The sequence below is a fragment of the Eucyclogobius newberryi genome, unplaced genomic scaffold (genome assembly GCF_026437365.1).
Source record: "Eucyclogobius newberryi isolate DKJ021-1_F unplaced genomic scaffold, fEucNew1.0.hap1 SCAF_7, whole genome shotgun sequence".
Classification (NCBI taxonomy): Eukaryota; Metazoa; Chordata; class Actinopteri; order Gobiiformes; family Gobiidae; genus Eucyclogobius; species Eucyclogobius newberryi.
The window spans coordinates 21,060,977-21,079,282 of NW_027316389.1; the positions used below are offsets into that span (position 1 = coordinate 21,060,977).

An 18,306-nucleotide genomic window follows, 5' to 3' on the forward strand; every position below is an offset into this window, starting at 1 on the left:
CTCCTTGTATTCACTTCACGTATTGGGTAGTGTGTATGACGTAGAGGTTAGCCAATAACTCAGTAAGTAAGTACTATTCACCACCACCAGCAGAGGGCGCAAGGAGTCCACGTGCTTTTGGGGCTGAAGCAAACAAAGAATTCAGCGAGAAATGAAGTAGAAACCTGACATTGTGTGTAAAATGCAGCTTATACTCTCATAGCATTGGCATAATGCAGTAGTAGTAATAGCTTCAGTTGCCATAGTAGCAGCAGTTATAGTACAAGTATTTGTGGCTTTAAATATGCAAAGTGTCTGTGAAGTGGAAAAGCCCTGTTCCCAGTAAAACCGCAGAGTCCCGGGGCAGAGATGGGGGAGTCGGTGGGGGTCGGTGGGGTTCAGGGGGACACAGTGGGGGTCAGGGGGACACAGTGGGGACACGGGGGGAGGAGACATGTGGGAGCGTTTACCCAGTGTCTGCAGCTCCAAACTCCCGCGGCAACTATATGAACTGTAATTATGATAAAAAGTGTCTTTGTTCAACATTAAAGAGCAGCGATTTATGGACAACAACACAATTAGGACGAGGGTTTGTCGCATTTTATGGCTTTTCACTTCGTTAACAAGAAAGAATTTAAAGAATGGGCCCATCTAACCAGAGGCTGAGCGTTTAGACAGAGTTGCATTTTTACAAAAGGTTACACAATTATCCAGAGCAAGTTAAAACTGCTTGAATTCTGTGTATTTATCTTTGTTTGAGTACGTATTGACTCGTCCAGAGAAATATGAAAGCAAAACGGGAATGTGGGCATGTTTTTTAATGAACTGTAAAGCACTTTGTCGTCCTTTTTTGTGTGAAAGGTGCTTTGTAAATAAAGTTTGATTGATATCACAATATTCAATATTTCTGGCTGTGTTGGGGTCAATTTCTTAACATCTCCCACAGTATCATGAGTCCAGTAACATTTTTTAAATCTTGATTTTTTTTAATAATCTCATGTTCAGTTAAAGAGCTTGAACATTTTGTACATTTGTTTGTCCACTGAATATTCTTTCTTCCTTCAAAACTCAGATCGCTTCATCTACTTCTACTCTACACATACATGTGCAGAGTTACAGAATATATATATATATATATATATATATATATATATTTATATCCATGTATTATTCATTAATCAATTTTCTACCACTTGTTCTCGTTCGGGGTTCGCAGGTGACCTATCCCAGTGACAGGGGCTCGTCACAGGGATACCACAGCGACAGAGACACACAGACAAACTCACTAGGGCCAATTTATAGCTGTTAATTTACCTAACACATGCAGGTCTTTGGACAGTGGGATAAGGCGGAGAACCCAGAGAGAACCCAGAGAAAACCCAGAGAAAACCCAGAGAAAACCCAGAGAGAACCCAGAGAAAACCCAGAGAAAACCCAGAGAGAACCCAGAGAGAACCCAGAGAGAACCCACGGTAACACAGGAAGAACATGCAGTACAGGTACGATGGAGGCAATCCAACTGTGGTACTAATGTCTGGTTGTTTCAAGTCCCAAAAATACACTTAAAACATACATTTTGTCTAAATATTTTAATAACTTTGCAGTTTATAACATTTCAGAAACAGATTTTAAAGAAACTCTTATCTAAAGAGTTTTAAGAGATAAACTAAAACTCAAGAATAAAATCGCATTCAGATCTTTAAAAATGCATGGTTTTACTGCCCTCTGGTACTTATTCAATCTCTGGACTGAACTACTTTTCACACATTTCCTAAATTCAAGAGGCTAATGATCCCTTATTAAACGTTCTCATCATCAATGGTCTCTGTCGGTGCTGATGCTGCTCTCACGCTGTCCTCGATTCATGGCTGCAAACTTCACCTTCCTCTGGCTCCTCTGAAAGACAAGAACACATGACACAACATGACACAACATGACACAACATGACACAACATGACACAACATGACACAACATGACACAACATGACACAACATGACACAACATGACACGTGTATATTAGTGTGTTGTCGTGGGTGTATAATAAACAGATAAATAAGAGATTCAGTCATATCTAATCTTCCATGATGTGTTTTAGCCTGGCACTGCCGTATCTCCATTATGTTAGTGAATTTTACATATGTAGTCTTTTTCTCCATCCAAGTCATATGTTAGTATTATGGCAGAAGGATGGTTGTGGGTTCAACTCCCAGACATGGCCTTTCTGTGTGGAGATTGTATGTTCTCCGCGTGTCTGGGAAGGATACTGGTCTGGATCATTTCACTCTCTTAAGCTTTTATTTTGAGAGAATGACATTGTCCAATTTAAAAACAGAAATTATGTTATGTTTTATACATTGAATTAATCGCATCTATTTATTTATAATGGGATTGTTTCACTTTCCTGACATGCCGTAAACATCTCCATTTAATCTCCAATAAACTCCATAGGCACCGCATTTTCAGTCACATCAATATGTTTGTTAGTTTGTTCTATATGTAGCTCATCTAATTTATTATGCTAATATTTAATGTTAGTGACGGTACAATACATTGCTAAATTATTATTACTTTTGTGTGTTGGATTGTACATTTATTATGGAGGACTTGAATTAGGGTGCACGTCCATGAAAGGGGCTGTACCTGGACGGCGTGTGGAGTTAAAAGTAGGTCAGCCACGTCTACTCATTGTTTTGAGTGTGGCCCAGGTGTGTTCTAGGTGTTGTACCCCTGCGTGCCTCAAATGTGTATATTCTGAACTTATTAAAAGTTGCAAAACGGAATGTATCGTCATATCATTCGAGGGTGCAACATATACACAGTAATATGCAGCTGGTCCAGGACTCTACGGCGATGATCTTGACAAATAGAACAACTCATATTTCACCTCTTCTCAAAGCTCTTCCTTGGCTGTTGGTCTCCTTCCAGACACAATTTAGAATCTTTGTGCCGACTTCCAGAGCCCTGCATGGTCAGGCCCTTCTGTATGTCAGTGATTTGATCCTACACTCCTCCTGTTCTTGTGTCCAAAGAGTTACCCAGGGAAACCAGCTCTCCTCTGAAGGTTCCAGGCCGGACCAAGACTGGAGAATGTAAAGGGGAAGTGGGATGGGTGTCTTTAATGGTTTATGGGTTTTAATTCCAGTTGGTGTTTTTTTTTTTTTAGGGATTGAATCTTTAGTTGTGTTTTAAATAGTTGTGAACAGGATAATGGTGTTATATATATTATTCGTAGATTGTTGTTATTATTATATTATGTTATATTCAGACGGTATATTATGTTAGTCCTTAAGAAATGTGTTAAAACATGTCTTTAAATGCATTAGTTTAGGTTTGAATCTCTGACAAATGTCTTTAAATGGCCTTAAAAGCAAACTCAGCCAGTCTTTGCGTGCAGTGAAGGATTCCGATGTGGCGTGTGTCTGACCTGCTTGTCCCGGGACAGCGGCGGGTATCTGGAGATGTCCTCTCTAAGCCGATTGGTCCTCTCCCAGTCCTGGAGCCACACCTGCCTCCTGTACTCGGATTGACGGGACGAGAGGCGGCGGTAAATGTCAAAGTTCTGCCTCGCCACCAGCTGCGTCTCCTGCCTGCGGCGCTCGGTGTTCAGGCTGAGGACCAGACCAAACAGCTGAGTTTAAAGTACCGTATTTTCCGGACTATAAGTCTTTTTTCATAGTTTTGACCGGGGTGTGATTTATACTTCTATTTATACTTATAAAACTTATACTCCGGAGCGACTTATATGTGATATTATTTGGTATTTTCACACTTGCAACCGCATTTCATACTCCAGTGCAACTTATATATGTTTTTTTCTTCTCTATTATGCATTTTTTGTTTGGTGCGACTAGTACCAAGTAAACCTTTTTGAGTCATGGTTTTGGTTCCTTTTTTCACTGTGAGTCCACACACAAGACAAAAGCTTAATTCTGACAATATGACATGATTTAGTACAATAGTCGTCGGCTCTGGCCACCTCTGTTCCAGACGTATGCCTCGGACCAGAAGAGAAATCCTCTGGTTTAAGGGAGTTTCCAGGGTAAATACCAATGAAACATATCTCACATGTATAATTCAGCACATAATGAGTGGTCCACATACATTATTAACCTCCTGAATACAGAGAAGACAATGTGGACTTCCCAGTGGCGGTTCTTGGTTGAATGACTCCCTGCGCAGAGCCGCCATCGTGCGCCCCATGAAAATACAAGTGCCTCATCTCTGGACACCGTATTGAAACTCAAGACGTTTCCACTTTCGTCAAGTCATTCTCTTTTTTGAAGGATTTTTTGGCCTGCGGGCTTTATTAGACAGGACAGCTCAGTGTGGAATGGGGATGAGAGAAGGGAGGACATACAGTAAATTGTCAGATTCAAACCTGCACTGTTAGCTGACCAGTTTTGATAACATTGTACTTATCAAAAGGTAAATTCACAAATGTTTAACAAAAAATACCAATTTCTTTATATCTATTATATGTTTTAGATATAAGTGCTTGTTAATAGAAGATAATATTGATGGATGTTCATAATAATAACATTTGTATTATTATTTTAAGCTTGTCACATGACCTGCCACGCCCCCCTACCTCCCTTTGCCTGACCAGGGAAGACCACACGCTTTGAAAATACTTTACACACGCTTTGAAAATACTTTACACACGCTTTGAAAATACTTTACACACGCTTTAAAAATACTTTACACACGGTTTGAAAATACTTTACAAAGACGTTTTAGTCCGATTTAAAAAGGGGCGGATTGATTGACAGGCGGATTAACGAATCAGAGAGGCGCACGGTCCCTTCGCATTGTGGAGAAAATCAAATGAAAATAACACGTGGGACTGACTCCATCCTGGTCATGAGCACAGAGCACACGGGGGTCAGGTCACCTCTTGACATGCTGGTGGTTGTAGTGGTCCACGAGGCCCCGGGAGCAGACGATGGAGGCCAGTCTGGAGGCCAGTAAACGGTTGTCCCGGTCAATGACGGACAAACGCTCGTCCTGAAGCTGCAGAGACAGAAAGGCACAAGTCTGATGTCTCAAATGTCTGCTTCAAGGTCCCACATAGCACATTAATTAGGCTTTTTATACTAGTAGATGTTATACCGTATTTTCAGGACTATAAGTCGCACCAGAGTATAAGTCGCACCAGCCAAAAAATGCATAATAGAGAAGAAAAAAACATACATAAGTTGCACTGGAGAATGAAATGCGGTTGCAAGTGTGAAAATAACAAATAATGTCACATATAAGTTTCTCCGGAGTATACGTATATAAGTACAAATATAAGTAGAAGTCGCACCCCGGCCAAAACTATGAAAAAAGGTGCCACTTATAGTCCGGAAAATACGGTATTTTAATTGGATATATCTTCCCTGGACCTGACACTGGATAAGCCATAGCAATTAAGTATTTAAAAACGAAATATTATAGCATTTTAATGGGAAAGGGTCTCCAAAATGTGTTTAACAGGAAGCTGAAACTGATGAAGGTATTTTTAGGTAATTAAAAAACAGAACTGAATATTAATATTAGGGCTGCACAATATTGCAAAAGTATCAATATCACAATATACACTTTTTTATTCATGATTTTCCCTACGTCCTAAATTTGCCTTGATATTTCTTTATTTCGTCTTTGTTCAGTTTCAATTTTGACAGTAAATTAAGGCATGTACATCATTGTCATTGTGTAACTGTAAAGTGCAATCGTATAATATTGCAGTTCTTATTACAACCTTTTCAAATATCCATATTGAATGCCATATACTGTCGAACAAGATCTCCATGGAAACAAACAGATGGCAGGCCAGGAAAACGACACAGTGCAGCTTTAAATGTACCAAAAGTGCAGCATAAAGGAGTGACGCGGTTTAAAGGAGAAACAACAGCTGCAATACATCAAATGTCTAATGTTTGCAGCAGTAAATTGAGTATTTTTTGCATTTTTGTTTTGTTCTGTTGGACTCAGTTTGTGCCCGCGTTAGTTTCATGTGAGTAAATGTGTGTTTTACCTGCAGTTTCTTGAGCTTTAGTTGCACGTGGCTGGGGGTTTTGGAGCCTTTAGTGTCCACCACAGGCAGAGCTGACGTCACCTGACAATGTAATGTTCTTAGTATATTTCATCTATGTTAGAACTCATTACAATCAGATGTTTCTGCACGTATAATATCAGTGCAGTGCGGCGTATACTTCAGCAGCTTTACTTATAGCTATGCACAGCTGTATTTCATATTTATTGCTGTAGTACAATATTCTGTTTTTTTTTCAATTGGAAACCTGACCGATTGAGCTGGCTTTTGGTCATTTGATAAATATTAATTCCACACTGCTGTTAAGATTGCGGCAAAAAAAAAATTATATATATATATAATTACAAGCATGTGACTAAATTCATACTATTATTACTATTATTATTACTACTATTATTATTATTATTACTATTATTATTAATATGTGTTTTTCAGGGTTTTTTCAGGTATGTATCTAATGTTTGTATGTGGCCTGCAAATGTAACATGTGTGCAATATATGTTTTTTTTTATCCTGTCATGTCTGTTTTATTTGTTGTACATATAAAATAATATGCAGTATATAGAGAATATTGTTTTTCATTTGGCATTTGTGAAAATGACAAAACAATAAATTAACACTGTTAAAACAAAAATAAAATAAAAACAATACGCCTTTTTAATCTACTAAACTTTCAGTGAAACTATAATTAACGTACATAATAACAAACATATTTACTTCTATGATTAACCTCAAATGACAACTCAGATACTAAATTTTATACTTAAACTAGTATCACAATTTGACCCTCATTTGAACTCGTATCGACACAAAAACATCACATTAACAGAACAAAATGAGAGTTTTTGTGAAAGGGTTTGAATGATTCTGCGCTCAAACAAAACCGTAATAAGACCACAATGTTTAATAAATGAAAGTACTATTCATTTGTGTTTAGAATGTCAGTCTATTGTGGTTAAACCTTGAACCAAAACAGAGCATTTTGAATTATTTGCACGGTGTCAAAATTTGAAATGTAAGTATCACATCAACACTACCCTGAGGCATCGCTTTCGTTTCGTTTCGTTTTTTTTTTTTTTTTTTTTCTCCTTGTAATAAACGTCCTTTCTGTTCCTCTTACCTTCTGCCGGTGGTTTCCAAAGTTCTGCTGGTCCCACTTCTGCTGCAGGTATCGGTTTGTGACGGGTCCGAGCGGCTGATACGAGCGATGCATCCTTCACCTTCAGTCGTGCCAGAATATCTCCCTTTTATCAGTGTCCCTCTGATGAAGCGAGGGAGGCGTGTTCTGAGAGCCCGGGGGTCGTCTCCATGGAGATGTACCCCTCTGTATCTGAATGCAAACAGATAAAGTTCACATTAATTATTACTGAGCAGGATATTTTATCACCTCTTAAACTGTGGCGCCCGGTACAAGCCTCCGGTCGGCGTACAAATCGAGAAATGTTGTAAGTTTTGTTTATTTTGGAAAGATAAAATGGTTAAATTGTTTAGTCATGGAGTATTGGAATCAGACTTAGCCGGTTTTATTCTTCCTCTCCCATTGAGCGGCAAAATCATCATAATTGTGCTGTAAAAATACACCTCTCTTTCTAATTTTTTTTCATTGTATTTGCTATTTGGTTTATTTTACTTCCTAATTTCTGAGATAATCTAAATCTCAAATAAATGAATAAATAAAGAAGTCATTCTGAGTGAGACGTGTTAATTTACACTTCAAAAATGAGCCGTTATCGCCCTCTAGAGGAAGAAGACGGAACAATGAACGCAACTGGTTTGATTCTGTATCTGGGACATAACATTATTATTATCATTTTAACATTGGACTGAGGTAATTTTGGGCAATTAACAAGTATTTCAGTAGTCAACAAGTCAGTTATTTTCATTTTAACCAAATAAAGGAGCAAACAAATACAAACCAAATGTATTATTGATCAAATATATGATGCTGTTCTGCCGACGTGTTCGTCTTGTTCAGTAAACCCAAACTAGTAAAAGACAAGAGACATATTTGGGGAGAAAGTGTACTTTGAAAACAGGAATTCTATGAGACTATATTTTGTCTACTATCTCCAAAACAAAAGCAAGAAATCGCCAAGTTAAAGCGTAACAATCTGCAGATAATATGACACTTGAAATAGATTAAAGCCTTTTTGTATGTACGTAGTAGCAGTATTAGTATTAGTAGTAGTAGTAGTAGTAGCAGTATTAGTAGTAGTAGTAGTAGTAGTAGTAGTAGTAGCAGTATTAGTAGTAGTAGTAGTAGTAGTAGTAGTAGTAGTAGTAGTAGTAGTAGTAGTAGTAGTAGTAGTAGTAGTAGTAGGAGGAGGAGGAGGGCGGAGCCCACTCAAAATTAACGAAAGTACCCGTCAGTGACCAGGGACCCACACCATGAGGTAGGAAAGCGCGAGCGCTTTCCGAAAATGTATAGTTTATGATATTTGAAAAATGGGAAACATTGTTTTCGCATCGGAATATTCTTCTTCTTCTTCTTCTTCTTCTTCTTCTTCTCGGGACCAACCCCCCTATTTTTCACCCAGTGAACATTGACGAAAAGTCACAAAAATGTTCACACCTCTAAAAATCGTGCCTCTCTACATTCTGGCTATTTCCCTTTTCTAAAATAAAAAAAATTGGCGCGTCAGCGCCCCCAAATGTACCAAAAATGCATTGAGAGATGGGAAATGACCCCAAAAAAATCTGATCGTAGAATCATGAAATTTGGCGCAGAGGTAGATGGTGACAAGAGAAGTAAAAAATATTATGAAGGCAACGCCGTCCGCCCAACCAAATGTCGGCCATATTGCTTCAAAAATGGCTAAACATGATTTTGGAGTTTTTCCAAACGTCGTACTTTTACGAACTCCTCCCAGGGCGTTGGCCCTAAAAAGCTGAAATTTGGTGAAAATGCTACTGAGGAGTGGGACATCAAAAGTTATCCAAATTACATTGATACCTCTCACGGTCTCTGTGCGGCGAAGCCGCAAACTGTAGCTAGAATTTCAGAAATCTCCCATATTTAAAATTTCTGCCGTTTGCGCAGATAAAGTCCGAATTGCGTCAAATTAGAATCAGTTGTTAAACTCTTTGCCCTAAACCCACTTGAAGTGAAATAAATTCATTTGGCGCCACAGCGCCCCCTACAGATTTTATATGGAGGTTAAATGTTTAGTTTTGCGAAATTATATGAAATTTGACACACAACTCAATTTTAGCATCCCCATCAAAAAAGTCAATGAGAGCCATGTCATAATTGTTATGGCGTTGCCGTAACGATGACCGAAACCTTCCATGTTATTCCAATGGGGAAATCGCCAGAACATGTTTACACTTTAGACTTTCACAAACTCCTCTTAGGGCGTTAGCCCTATTAACCTGAAATTTGGTGAGACTCATCTTCAGGGGTGGACCATCAAAAGTGATCCACATTTTTATTCAAAGAGTCACGGTGTCTGTGCGGCAAAGCCGCACATTGTGCCAAGAATTCAAAATAAAATTGCTTTTTGATGGTAAAACAAAGGGGAGAAGATGTGACAGCGTCACAGATTCAGCAGTAGGCGCAATAAAAGGACAATTGGGGCGCGTTAGCGCCCCCTCCTCTTGCGGCGTGGCGGCGGCGTGGTGAGGGCCGATCATTGCCGCTTGCGGCTATATTTATTATTACTATTATTAATTGCTGTATGTTGCACCTCAACGCCTAAACAATGGCAATAAACCTTTTTTCTGATTATATGATTATGTGTCTGATTATGATTATATTATTATTATTATAATAACGTCTCTGGTTATGATGATTATGATTATTGTGATTATGTCTCTGATTCCGACTCCGCTCCAGCGTCGCCTCTGACTCCGGATCCAGCGCCCGCTCGGCTCCGCTCTCCGCGCTTTCCTCGCCTCGCAAACAGCCATTTAGCCTTCGCACGGAGCTTCCCCCGTCCGTCCGTGTGTGTCTCCCCCCCGCCACCGCCACCACCACCTCCCGGTCTGCTGCGCGTCTCCCAAAAAAAACAAGGATACCGCTCTCTCCCGAAGAAGCCCCCCGCCATGTCACCTCCATCCCCGAAACACTGAGACGCGCTTCGGGGACCCGCTTTTGCCGTTTCTCGTCCCGGGTTTTTTGTCTTCCCCGCCGCCGCCGCTGCTGCCGTGGATTCCGACCGTGCCGTGACGATGGCGGTGGCCGCGCTCGGGTGAACTGCGCTGGGGGAAGAGAGCACGTTGCGCCCCGCTCGCGTTCTCCTCGCCTCCCCCGACCGTCCGCGGTACAACCGTTTTTTCCCACTTGGATTACCGGGACACATGGAGCGCACATGAGCGTCGGTCGGATAGGGTCTTCTACCGGGGTGAGTAGGCGCTTTTTGTCGGCGGTTTCGGGGGCTGTTGTGTGCCTCCGGAACGCGGGTTAGCTTAGCATGCTAGTTCTGCCTTTGTCTGCGGAGACCGGGGAGCTAAGGGATACGCTTCCATTATCGGACAGGACACACTGAGCCATATTTAACGCGTAAAACCCACAGGAAACGTATAAAATATCACGTTTTTATCTCAGAGGGAGATGATTGAAAGGCATTTTAACTACTTAACAAACGAGAGCAGTGCAACAAACATACCTCCATACTGTAAATATAAAACGACACACATATCCAATCCTTGTTTATGTTGTAATTTTCTTTTATACTTATCCAACAAACAACTAGACAGAAAGTGCAAAGGAGCAGCAAATAACAGTAATGGACCAATGTTATGTCCAATTTTACAACATTTGAAACCACTAACTGCTACTTTAAAAACTTTCATCTTTTTATAATGGCTCATAAACATTAATTTGTAATTAAGCACTGATTTTTGAACCTGCTTGAGTCTGTGTGATGCCACTTGTTTTGATATTTTCATTAAAAATGAATATATATCATAAATAAAGATTAATTTGCAGAAGCCTTAAACTATGAACTGTTTAAGAAGAAGAAAAGGGGCATGAGTGAATAAGCAGTTAATTTAACTAACTTGGCAACACACCTACAAATGAAAAGATGAGTGCAATTTGTGACATCATTTTTGTAGTTTGTCGTTAAATTTAAAAAGTTTAGTTTTATTTTGCTTTTCAAACTTCATTCCATGGTATCCTGCCATTTGTTTTTATTTTGATTCATGTTCCTTTTTTGTGCAACATTTAGCTTTGATTTTATTACGATTATTTTTTGTGTTGGCAATAAAGTCAATTCATTTTAGGGAATTTTAGATCAGTTTACTATTTTGTCTATGTATGTATTCAAACTAACTATATGCAAGTTGTACCTCTCAACAAGAAACCCATTTGTAGTTTTATATGAGATAATATTTGATTTTGTAACATCTTGCCAGGTTTTGGTTTTGACAAACTTTATGGATCCATAAGAGAAATTACTTTGAACACAGTAGCTCACACACTACGCTTTAATAAGGTATTCCACTTCTAAATAACTAGATAAGTAGCAAAATACAGAAATGTATGTGTTCAAGTAGACATAAATAACATAATAAAATATATCTAAAGCTTTTTTCGCTAATATTACATTTTGTTCACTCTTATTTTTGCATATGTCAAGCTAAATTGACCGCCTTGCCATTGTAAATAAAACTTTCCTTCATATTTGCATATAAAGTGGTGTACAATAGGAAAATCCCACGATCATGTCCGATAATGGGCTCACACATGCTTCGCCTGGAGTGCGATGGTGAACAGTCTCGTCACTTTACAAACGGGTTTCCAGGTCTTCATTTATACAAAACAGACGTGCCATAAACCCCCAAATATCAACGATCTCACCCGCGTATGTTTTGTAATGGCAGAAAGACTCGTTTAATGGCAGTTTTGGGTCCAGAACAGTGACAAAAGTTGTACGAGGAATGTAGAAATGTGGAGAGTAGCACCGCGTCCGATAACGGAACTCGTTAGCTGCGTAGCGGGCCACAGCGGGCCTTTGCGTCTGGGGGATAAAATGTCTAAATTATGCGCATATTGCACAGTTTTCCACAATCTACGGGCATCTATCTGCCCCCAGTGTGCCTCCCCTTGTGTTTATGTTATTGCACTGAGCGAATATTAAGCGTTTCAGATGGTATTAGCTTGTTTGTTAGCATGCAGCTAAAGGACACAGGGCCATTAGCAACCACTGCTAGCAAACGATAAGCTAGTTTTGCGCTGCTCGCTGTTTTTAAGTGAATATTCCACCCTATTTTCATCTCGTACTTAAAATATAACGCGTTATACTTTGTTATTTCTTCACTCAACGTTTGTTTTTGTTATCATTTGAAGTATATTGCAAAAACAATGGCGCGTTAGCATCAAAGCTAATTCGTGGAGCTGCTTTGCCAACAAGTGACCCGCTTTGCTCGCCTTAAAACAATATTCTGTTCGTAATGTATGTTTGTATGTTTATTTTATGTCAATACTGAGGCACAAACGATCCATATGTGAATAATTTTCATTTACTACGGTTTACACAGTATAAATGTGACTTATTCCATCTATACTGATCAAAAAGCACCGATTTCAGCTTTAAAATGTAGTTATTTATGTATGTTTATGACTGTTCTACAAGCATAAAGTATCATTTGTTTTACCAATTGTGTGTTCACTCTGGTTATGTCCACTATACTCTTCTATTCATGGAAAACACTGCAGAAAGTGTTTTGACGTGCAGAAATGAGCCATTGTGATTGTAATGACATTAATACTGGTGTTGTCACAATACGAAAATGCCAAACTCAATTTCAATACTAAAGGAATAAGCTTGATTTCAATTCCACAATCAACGATGAGGGGGAAAATGAAAGACAATGGCCTGTTTTCAACTCAAAATAATAGTTTTCTTTGTTAACCGTGTGGCGTAGTTCTGATGAAACTCGTGATCATTCTATAAACTGTTCAGGAAATGTGTGTTTTAAAAAAAAAAAAAAAAAGATCAATACTAGTACTATTTGTTTTTTAAAGGTTATACTGTTTTTGACAACTGTAGTTAATACGTTAATTGAAATATAGTTTTGGCTGAATGATTTTGGCACGTGGAAAATCATTTCATACTTCCTATATTTTAGTATGTGTTTTTTGTCGTTATTTGATTAAAAGTAACACTGAAAAGAACAGGTTTGAGGTTGGATTCATATGGATGTCGTCCCGTCTTTGTCGCAAGTCTCTTCCTTTTATCTTCCTACCGTAACTGATGGCACCTCTTTTGTTAATCCAAATATGTTCCTGACAATTATAAGTCGCCGGGACGCTGTCAGTTTGGCAACCATTATTCCGAACATTTCTGCGTTTTAAATATGAATTTCTCTACGTATTATTTGACCTGAAGTCCAGTTACGCGACTCATTCCACGCCGGAAAAGTCAGCGGTCAGAGTGGAGCGTCTGAACTCCGTGACCCGTGAGACAACGGTCAGTTACACTATCTTCGCCGCGGAAACGTGATACTTTTTCATGTTGTTAACCCGTCTCGCTGCAATAATCGCTAAGGTCATAGCTTTGAAGATGGTTCATTGCCGCCCGTGTCTACTCTTCTACGATCCATTTGTTTGTTTGGACGTTCCCGGTACGGTGGCCGTTTCGGGGTTAAACTGGTATTTGGCGGCCGCTGGCGTCGCCCTCTGAATGAACCTGACCTGGACACAGGTGAAGAGCGTAAGCCGCATGTGAACAGACGACACTTCAGAGCTTTTCGGTGCTCTACGGACTGCTACAGGGTGATATTTGATCACCGCTGATGATTTTTTGGTCTAACGATTCTATAGCCTTGATGTTGTTTTGTACAGTGATCTGTATAAAATGGGGACGTGCCAAATGATCAAAATATTGATATTCCGTTATACAACATTTTATTATACTGTATTGATATTGGGCGAGTCATTTTCGGTCTAATTTCTCGAATTATTTGGTGACCGCACTACCATTTTGTTTTTTGTGGCCATATTAAGCTTTTTTCTACCTTTTTTTTTCTTTCTTTTTTTTTATAAATCCTATAGCAGATTTAAATAGTTTTTCTTAATGACTTACCATATTTTCCGCAGTATGTTTTTTCATAGTTTTGGCCGGGGTGCGACTTATACTTATATTTATACTTATACTCCGGAGCGACTTATGCAGCTAAAATCTGGAACAGTCTTCCTGAAGATGTGAGACAGGCTTCTACTCTGACAATGTTCAAATCTAAGCTAAAAACTGTTTTGTTTAGCTGCGCATATGACTGAAAGGATTTTTTTCTTTGCACTCTTCTCTTTTGTTTGTGATTTTATTAGTTTAGAAAATCAGTTGGATTGATAATTTTTAATTTAGTTAATTTTATTGTATTTCTGTTTCTGTAATTTCTTTGTGATTTGAATGCATTTTTCCTGCTGTGAAGCACTTTGAATTGCCTTGTGCATGAAATGTGCTCTACAAATAAACTTGCCTTGCCTTGCCTTGCCTTATTTGTTATTTTCACACTTGCAACCGCATTTCATACTCCAGTGCGACTTATGTTTTTTTTTTCTCTATAATGCATTTTTTGGCTGGTGCGACTTATACTCCGGTTGCGACTTATACTCCGGAAAATACGGTATATAGCCTTTATAATTTTATCATTGTTTTATGTTGCACCGTATCACCAAAGCAAGTTCCCATGTTTGTGAATTCTGTTCTGTCGTTTACGCAAAACATTTCACATTTTGACTGTTTTTAATGATTAAAACAGGCGTATTTCAGTTTGAATTTGCGCTGGTAGCGTTTTAACAAAGACAAACGTTGTTAAAATGTATTGGATTTGGATGTATATCGTAGAAAATCATGAGCAATACATCGAATATCGCGAAATTGTGATATCGAGCTGTGTATCGAAACGTAAAACCTATTGTTTTAGTCTGGCATGTTTTTATGAACTAAATCATAAAAATTTCCTCCAGAAATTATTATTATTTATTATTTGCGATTTGAGAACGTCTTCTGAGTCAGCTTGAGCACAGTGTGTCGCGGCCAGAAGTGGAATCGAACGCATCCCGTTTGAGCCAAAAACACTCGAAAATGAAACAAAACCTATGCCGACTTCCACCTGAACAAAGGGTAATCCATAAAAAAGCTGTTTAAAGTTGGACAAATCAATAAGCAGCAGCCGGTGTTAAGTCAGCTAGCATTTGGAATGTTTCTACGTTTAGAAAAATCAGGTGCCATACTTAAGGAAATATAAGAAAATTAAAAGGATTTCACAGTTTGATCGTGGTGTAAGTAATTGTCAATACGTGTAAAAAATTGTGATGTTTTGTCGTACTTTTCTCTCGTGGATCTATAATGTTTGTCAAGAGTATCTGCTCGTCCCCATGAGCAGCACGTTTCCGTCCAAGCGCATTGATCTATCATAATATAGTTCCCCTCAGTGTACAGGACAAAATGAAGACTGAGAGAGACTGTGAAAGTTAGATTGTTTCAGGTGAGGTGTTTTTCCACTTGAACCTTTAATCCAGCCGTGTGACCGCGTTGTGTGGCTAAACTTTCACTTCCTCCAGCGTTCTCGCTCTCGTCTGCAGCTGCTGTGGAGGTAGTTTCGCGCTGGAAACCCTGCTCCTTTTGCTTCTGCACGGGCGTAATGTTGGCTGTGATTTAGAGCCTGACTTTGTATTTTTAAACCTCTTTGACAAGTAAATGAGGCAATGCTATGAGTGTGTACAGTTAAGAACACTTGTTGGATGGAAAAGTTGTGAATGGAAGCTTTCTAAATGACTTGAAATGGTTACTACAGTGAGCGAAAGTATTGAATGAATGATACGTGTTTTTGTAGTAGATAAAGGGTAAAAAACACCTTTGATGCCACTTGAAATAAGAATAAATGTGATTTGTGCAGTTTAGACCTGGTTTTGCAAGATTCAGTCCTTGCTTTGTGTTTGATTTGAGTCTAACTTTAATCGTACAGAAATGGAATAGTAAATTAAATTGTTTTCCTACGTTATTATCGCATTGATTCAGAAAAAAGTACAAAGATCCATTAAAGCGAGCTGGCTGATGACGACATAATAAAAAATATATTTGATAATTGATCTCTAACTATATTTAGACATTGTTTTAACTGAAGATACTTTTGATCTCATCTGCTTAAATTCTACCTCAGAGGTTGTTACTTTGTCCTAGCCAAAGCAATACACTTAAATCTGTACTTCCCATGTGTTTGCTCGCTTACAGTTTAGTTGTAAATTTACCGTGTTTTCCGGACTAAGTCGCACCTCTGTATAAGTCGCACCAGCCAAAAATGTTATAATAGAGAAGAAAAAGACATATATAAGGCTACCCCAAATAAATTGTCTGTTTGCTGTAACCCGACCCAACATTTTTCAAGTGGGACGGTTGGTAGGTAAATTTTTAAGGCAAAAAAAAAAAGATCAAAATTTTGCTATTTTTTGACTCTGAGTGACCGCCAGGGGTCAGGCTTCAACAGTCAATGACGGAAAACGTCTCAATCAACCCAATCAGGAGACTAAATCTCACGATTTTAAATTGACCCTTATGTCGTTATCCTTTTATTTTGGTAGCGAAGGCGAGCGAGGGGAACATGCAGGGGACATGGGCGCCGCCATGTTTGTTGTGATGACGCTGCTGGGCGCGTTTAAATCCCAGAATGCATTGCGCAAGTCAAATTTAAATCACGCCACACCATGATAGAGAACGGCATGAGCGATGCCAGTTCAGTGGCGCTGACAAAAGCAAACCAACTTGTATAAGGCAATATAGGTTTCCTCCTGCATAATCCATGTCATACAGACTCATGAAGGACCGAAAATGTAGACGCACCTGCGTTGCGCAATGCGTTATTAGTCCTTTGGGATGAAAGATAGGTTTACCAGCACAATGAAAATATTTGACACAGCGCTTTAGGAAAAAACAGTCGGTGAGTCGGTGAAATAATTGAAAAATAAAAGAATTTTGTGTGTTTTTTTTTTTTTTTAAACAAATGCTGATATTTTTTTTTCAGTCTGCTAGTTTTATACCGGGTCGGTCGGGTTACGGCAAACGGACATTATTTTGCTCAGCCTAAGTTGCTCTGGAGTATGAAATGCGGTTGCAAGTGTGAAAATAACAAATAATATCACATAAGTCGCTCCGGAGTATAAATACAAGTATATAAGTATAAGTTGCACCCCAGCAAAAACTATGAAAAAAGATAATTAAGGTCATTTCAGAACAATTGGCCTTACACGTTGTCTTAAAAATACTGGCAGAGCGTCTCAGCCATAACATTACGTATCAGCTCTTTAATTGTGTCCAGGACGTCCGACACTGATCCCCGGGAAAACTCGAGTGATACTTGAGCTCATGTTGTGTGTGTCATGACTAGAGCTGGGTTTCGATTCAAATTTCAAGAGTCGATTCGATTCCGATTTTTACGTTTCAAAATAGATTTTTTTCGATTTTCTTAGATTTGATCCGCTTTCGATTCGATCCGGGGATTAATGTTATTAAAAATGAAAAATGTATTTGAACCGTTCCCTTCACTTCATGACTGTGTAGAGAAGCAACATATTAAAACTAGTATTTTATCAATATTAAACAGCAAATCTTAGATAAGTCAGGACAATAAATGGAGGACATCATTGAGGTGACTACATCTGCAACAGTGGATTCCTACTGGGACACTAACCAGTGCATTATTATTATGCTTGAAAATAATTAAGAATTCAGCCAAAAGCGGTTGCTACCAAAAGCATTTTTATTTTAAAACTGCTCACACACTGCCAGTACTGAAACTGGAAGTATAAAATGTAAACGTTGAGCATTTTTTAAAAAAAAACAAAACGATCTTTGGACGTACGAATTGATAATCGGTCATTAATATGCGAATCGATTAAAAATCGGAAAATCGATTTTTTTTTTTTTTTTTTTTCAACCCAGCTCTAGTCGTGACCTCCGAGTTCGTCTGTGGCTTTGCGTCGTCGTCGCTGCTTTTCCTGCGTTTACCGAGACTTGCCATGACTGTGATGGGGGTAAAACCGAGCTTGGACTTTCACGTTAATATCAAATCAAATCAATTTATTTTTGTAAGGCCCAAAATCACAACAACAGTTGCCTCTGAGGGCCACAGGGAGAAATGAATCAACAATGTCTGTGGTGGCGATGAAGTCAGACAATGTCTGTGGTGGCGAGGGACGATGTCCCAGGGTCCTCTGTCCTTAGACTCTCCTTCTCGGCCAGGAAAAACTACAAAAAAAACCTCTTTGGGAAAAAAGCGTAGAAACCTGGAGGAGTTCCAGTGAAGGAGAGATCCGACTCTCACAGACGGACAGACGGACACAAGGAGA

The 18,306-nt window shown here is 39.0% G+C and overlaps 2 protein-coding genes across 3 annotated transcripts in view; one reads left to right on the forward strand and one right to left on the reverse strand.

Annotated features, from left to right (window-relative positions):
• Positions 1-1,733: 1,733 nt before the first annotated feature.
• Positions 1,734-7,243, reverse strand: LOC140349224 (sperm axonemal maintenance protein CFAP97D1). Its single transcript, XM_072435498.1, has 5 exons — positions 7,135-7,243; positions 5,997-6,077; positions 4,872-4,990; positions 3,405-3,588; positions 1,734-1,875 (listed from the first exon to the last, which is right to left on the reverse strand). The coding sequence occupies exons 1-5, from the start codon at positions 7,225-7,227 to the stop codon at positions 1,795-1,797; spliced, it is 558 nt and encodes a 185-aa protein (XP_072291599.1). The 5' UTR covers positions 7,228-7,243; the 3' UTR covers positions 1,734-1,794.
• A 2,779-nt stretch (positions 7,244-10,022) lies between these two features.
• Positions 10,023-18,306, forward strand: part of znf609a (zinc finger protein 609a) — a 46,779-nt gene continuing 38,495 nt past the window's right edge. Inside the window, exon 1 of one of the 2 annotated variants that reach the window (XM_072435907.1) lies at positions 10,023-10,357. The gene's annotated coding sequence lies outside the window, so the exon portion shown is untranslated. The remainder of the gene's footprint in view (positions 10,358-18,306) is intronic. The other variant, XM_072435908.1, reaches the window with a different exon arrangement.

Coding starts and splice junctions, on each gene's coding strand:
- LOC140349224 (XM_072435498.1), bottom strand. CDS start 7,227: ATGCATCGCTCGTATCAGCCGCTCGGACCCGTCACAAACCGATACCTG. Junction 4,991..5,996: donor TAAAGCTCAAGAAACTGCAG/GTAAAACACACA, acceptor CTGTCTCTGCAG/CTTCAGGACGAGCGTTTGTC. Junction 1,876..3,404: donor CGCTGTCCCGGGACAAGCAG/GTCAGACACACG, acceptor CTTGTCTTTCAG/AGGAGCCAGAGGAAGGTGAA.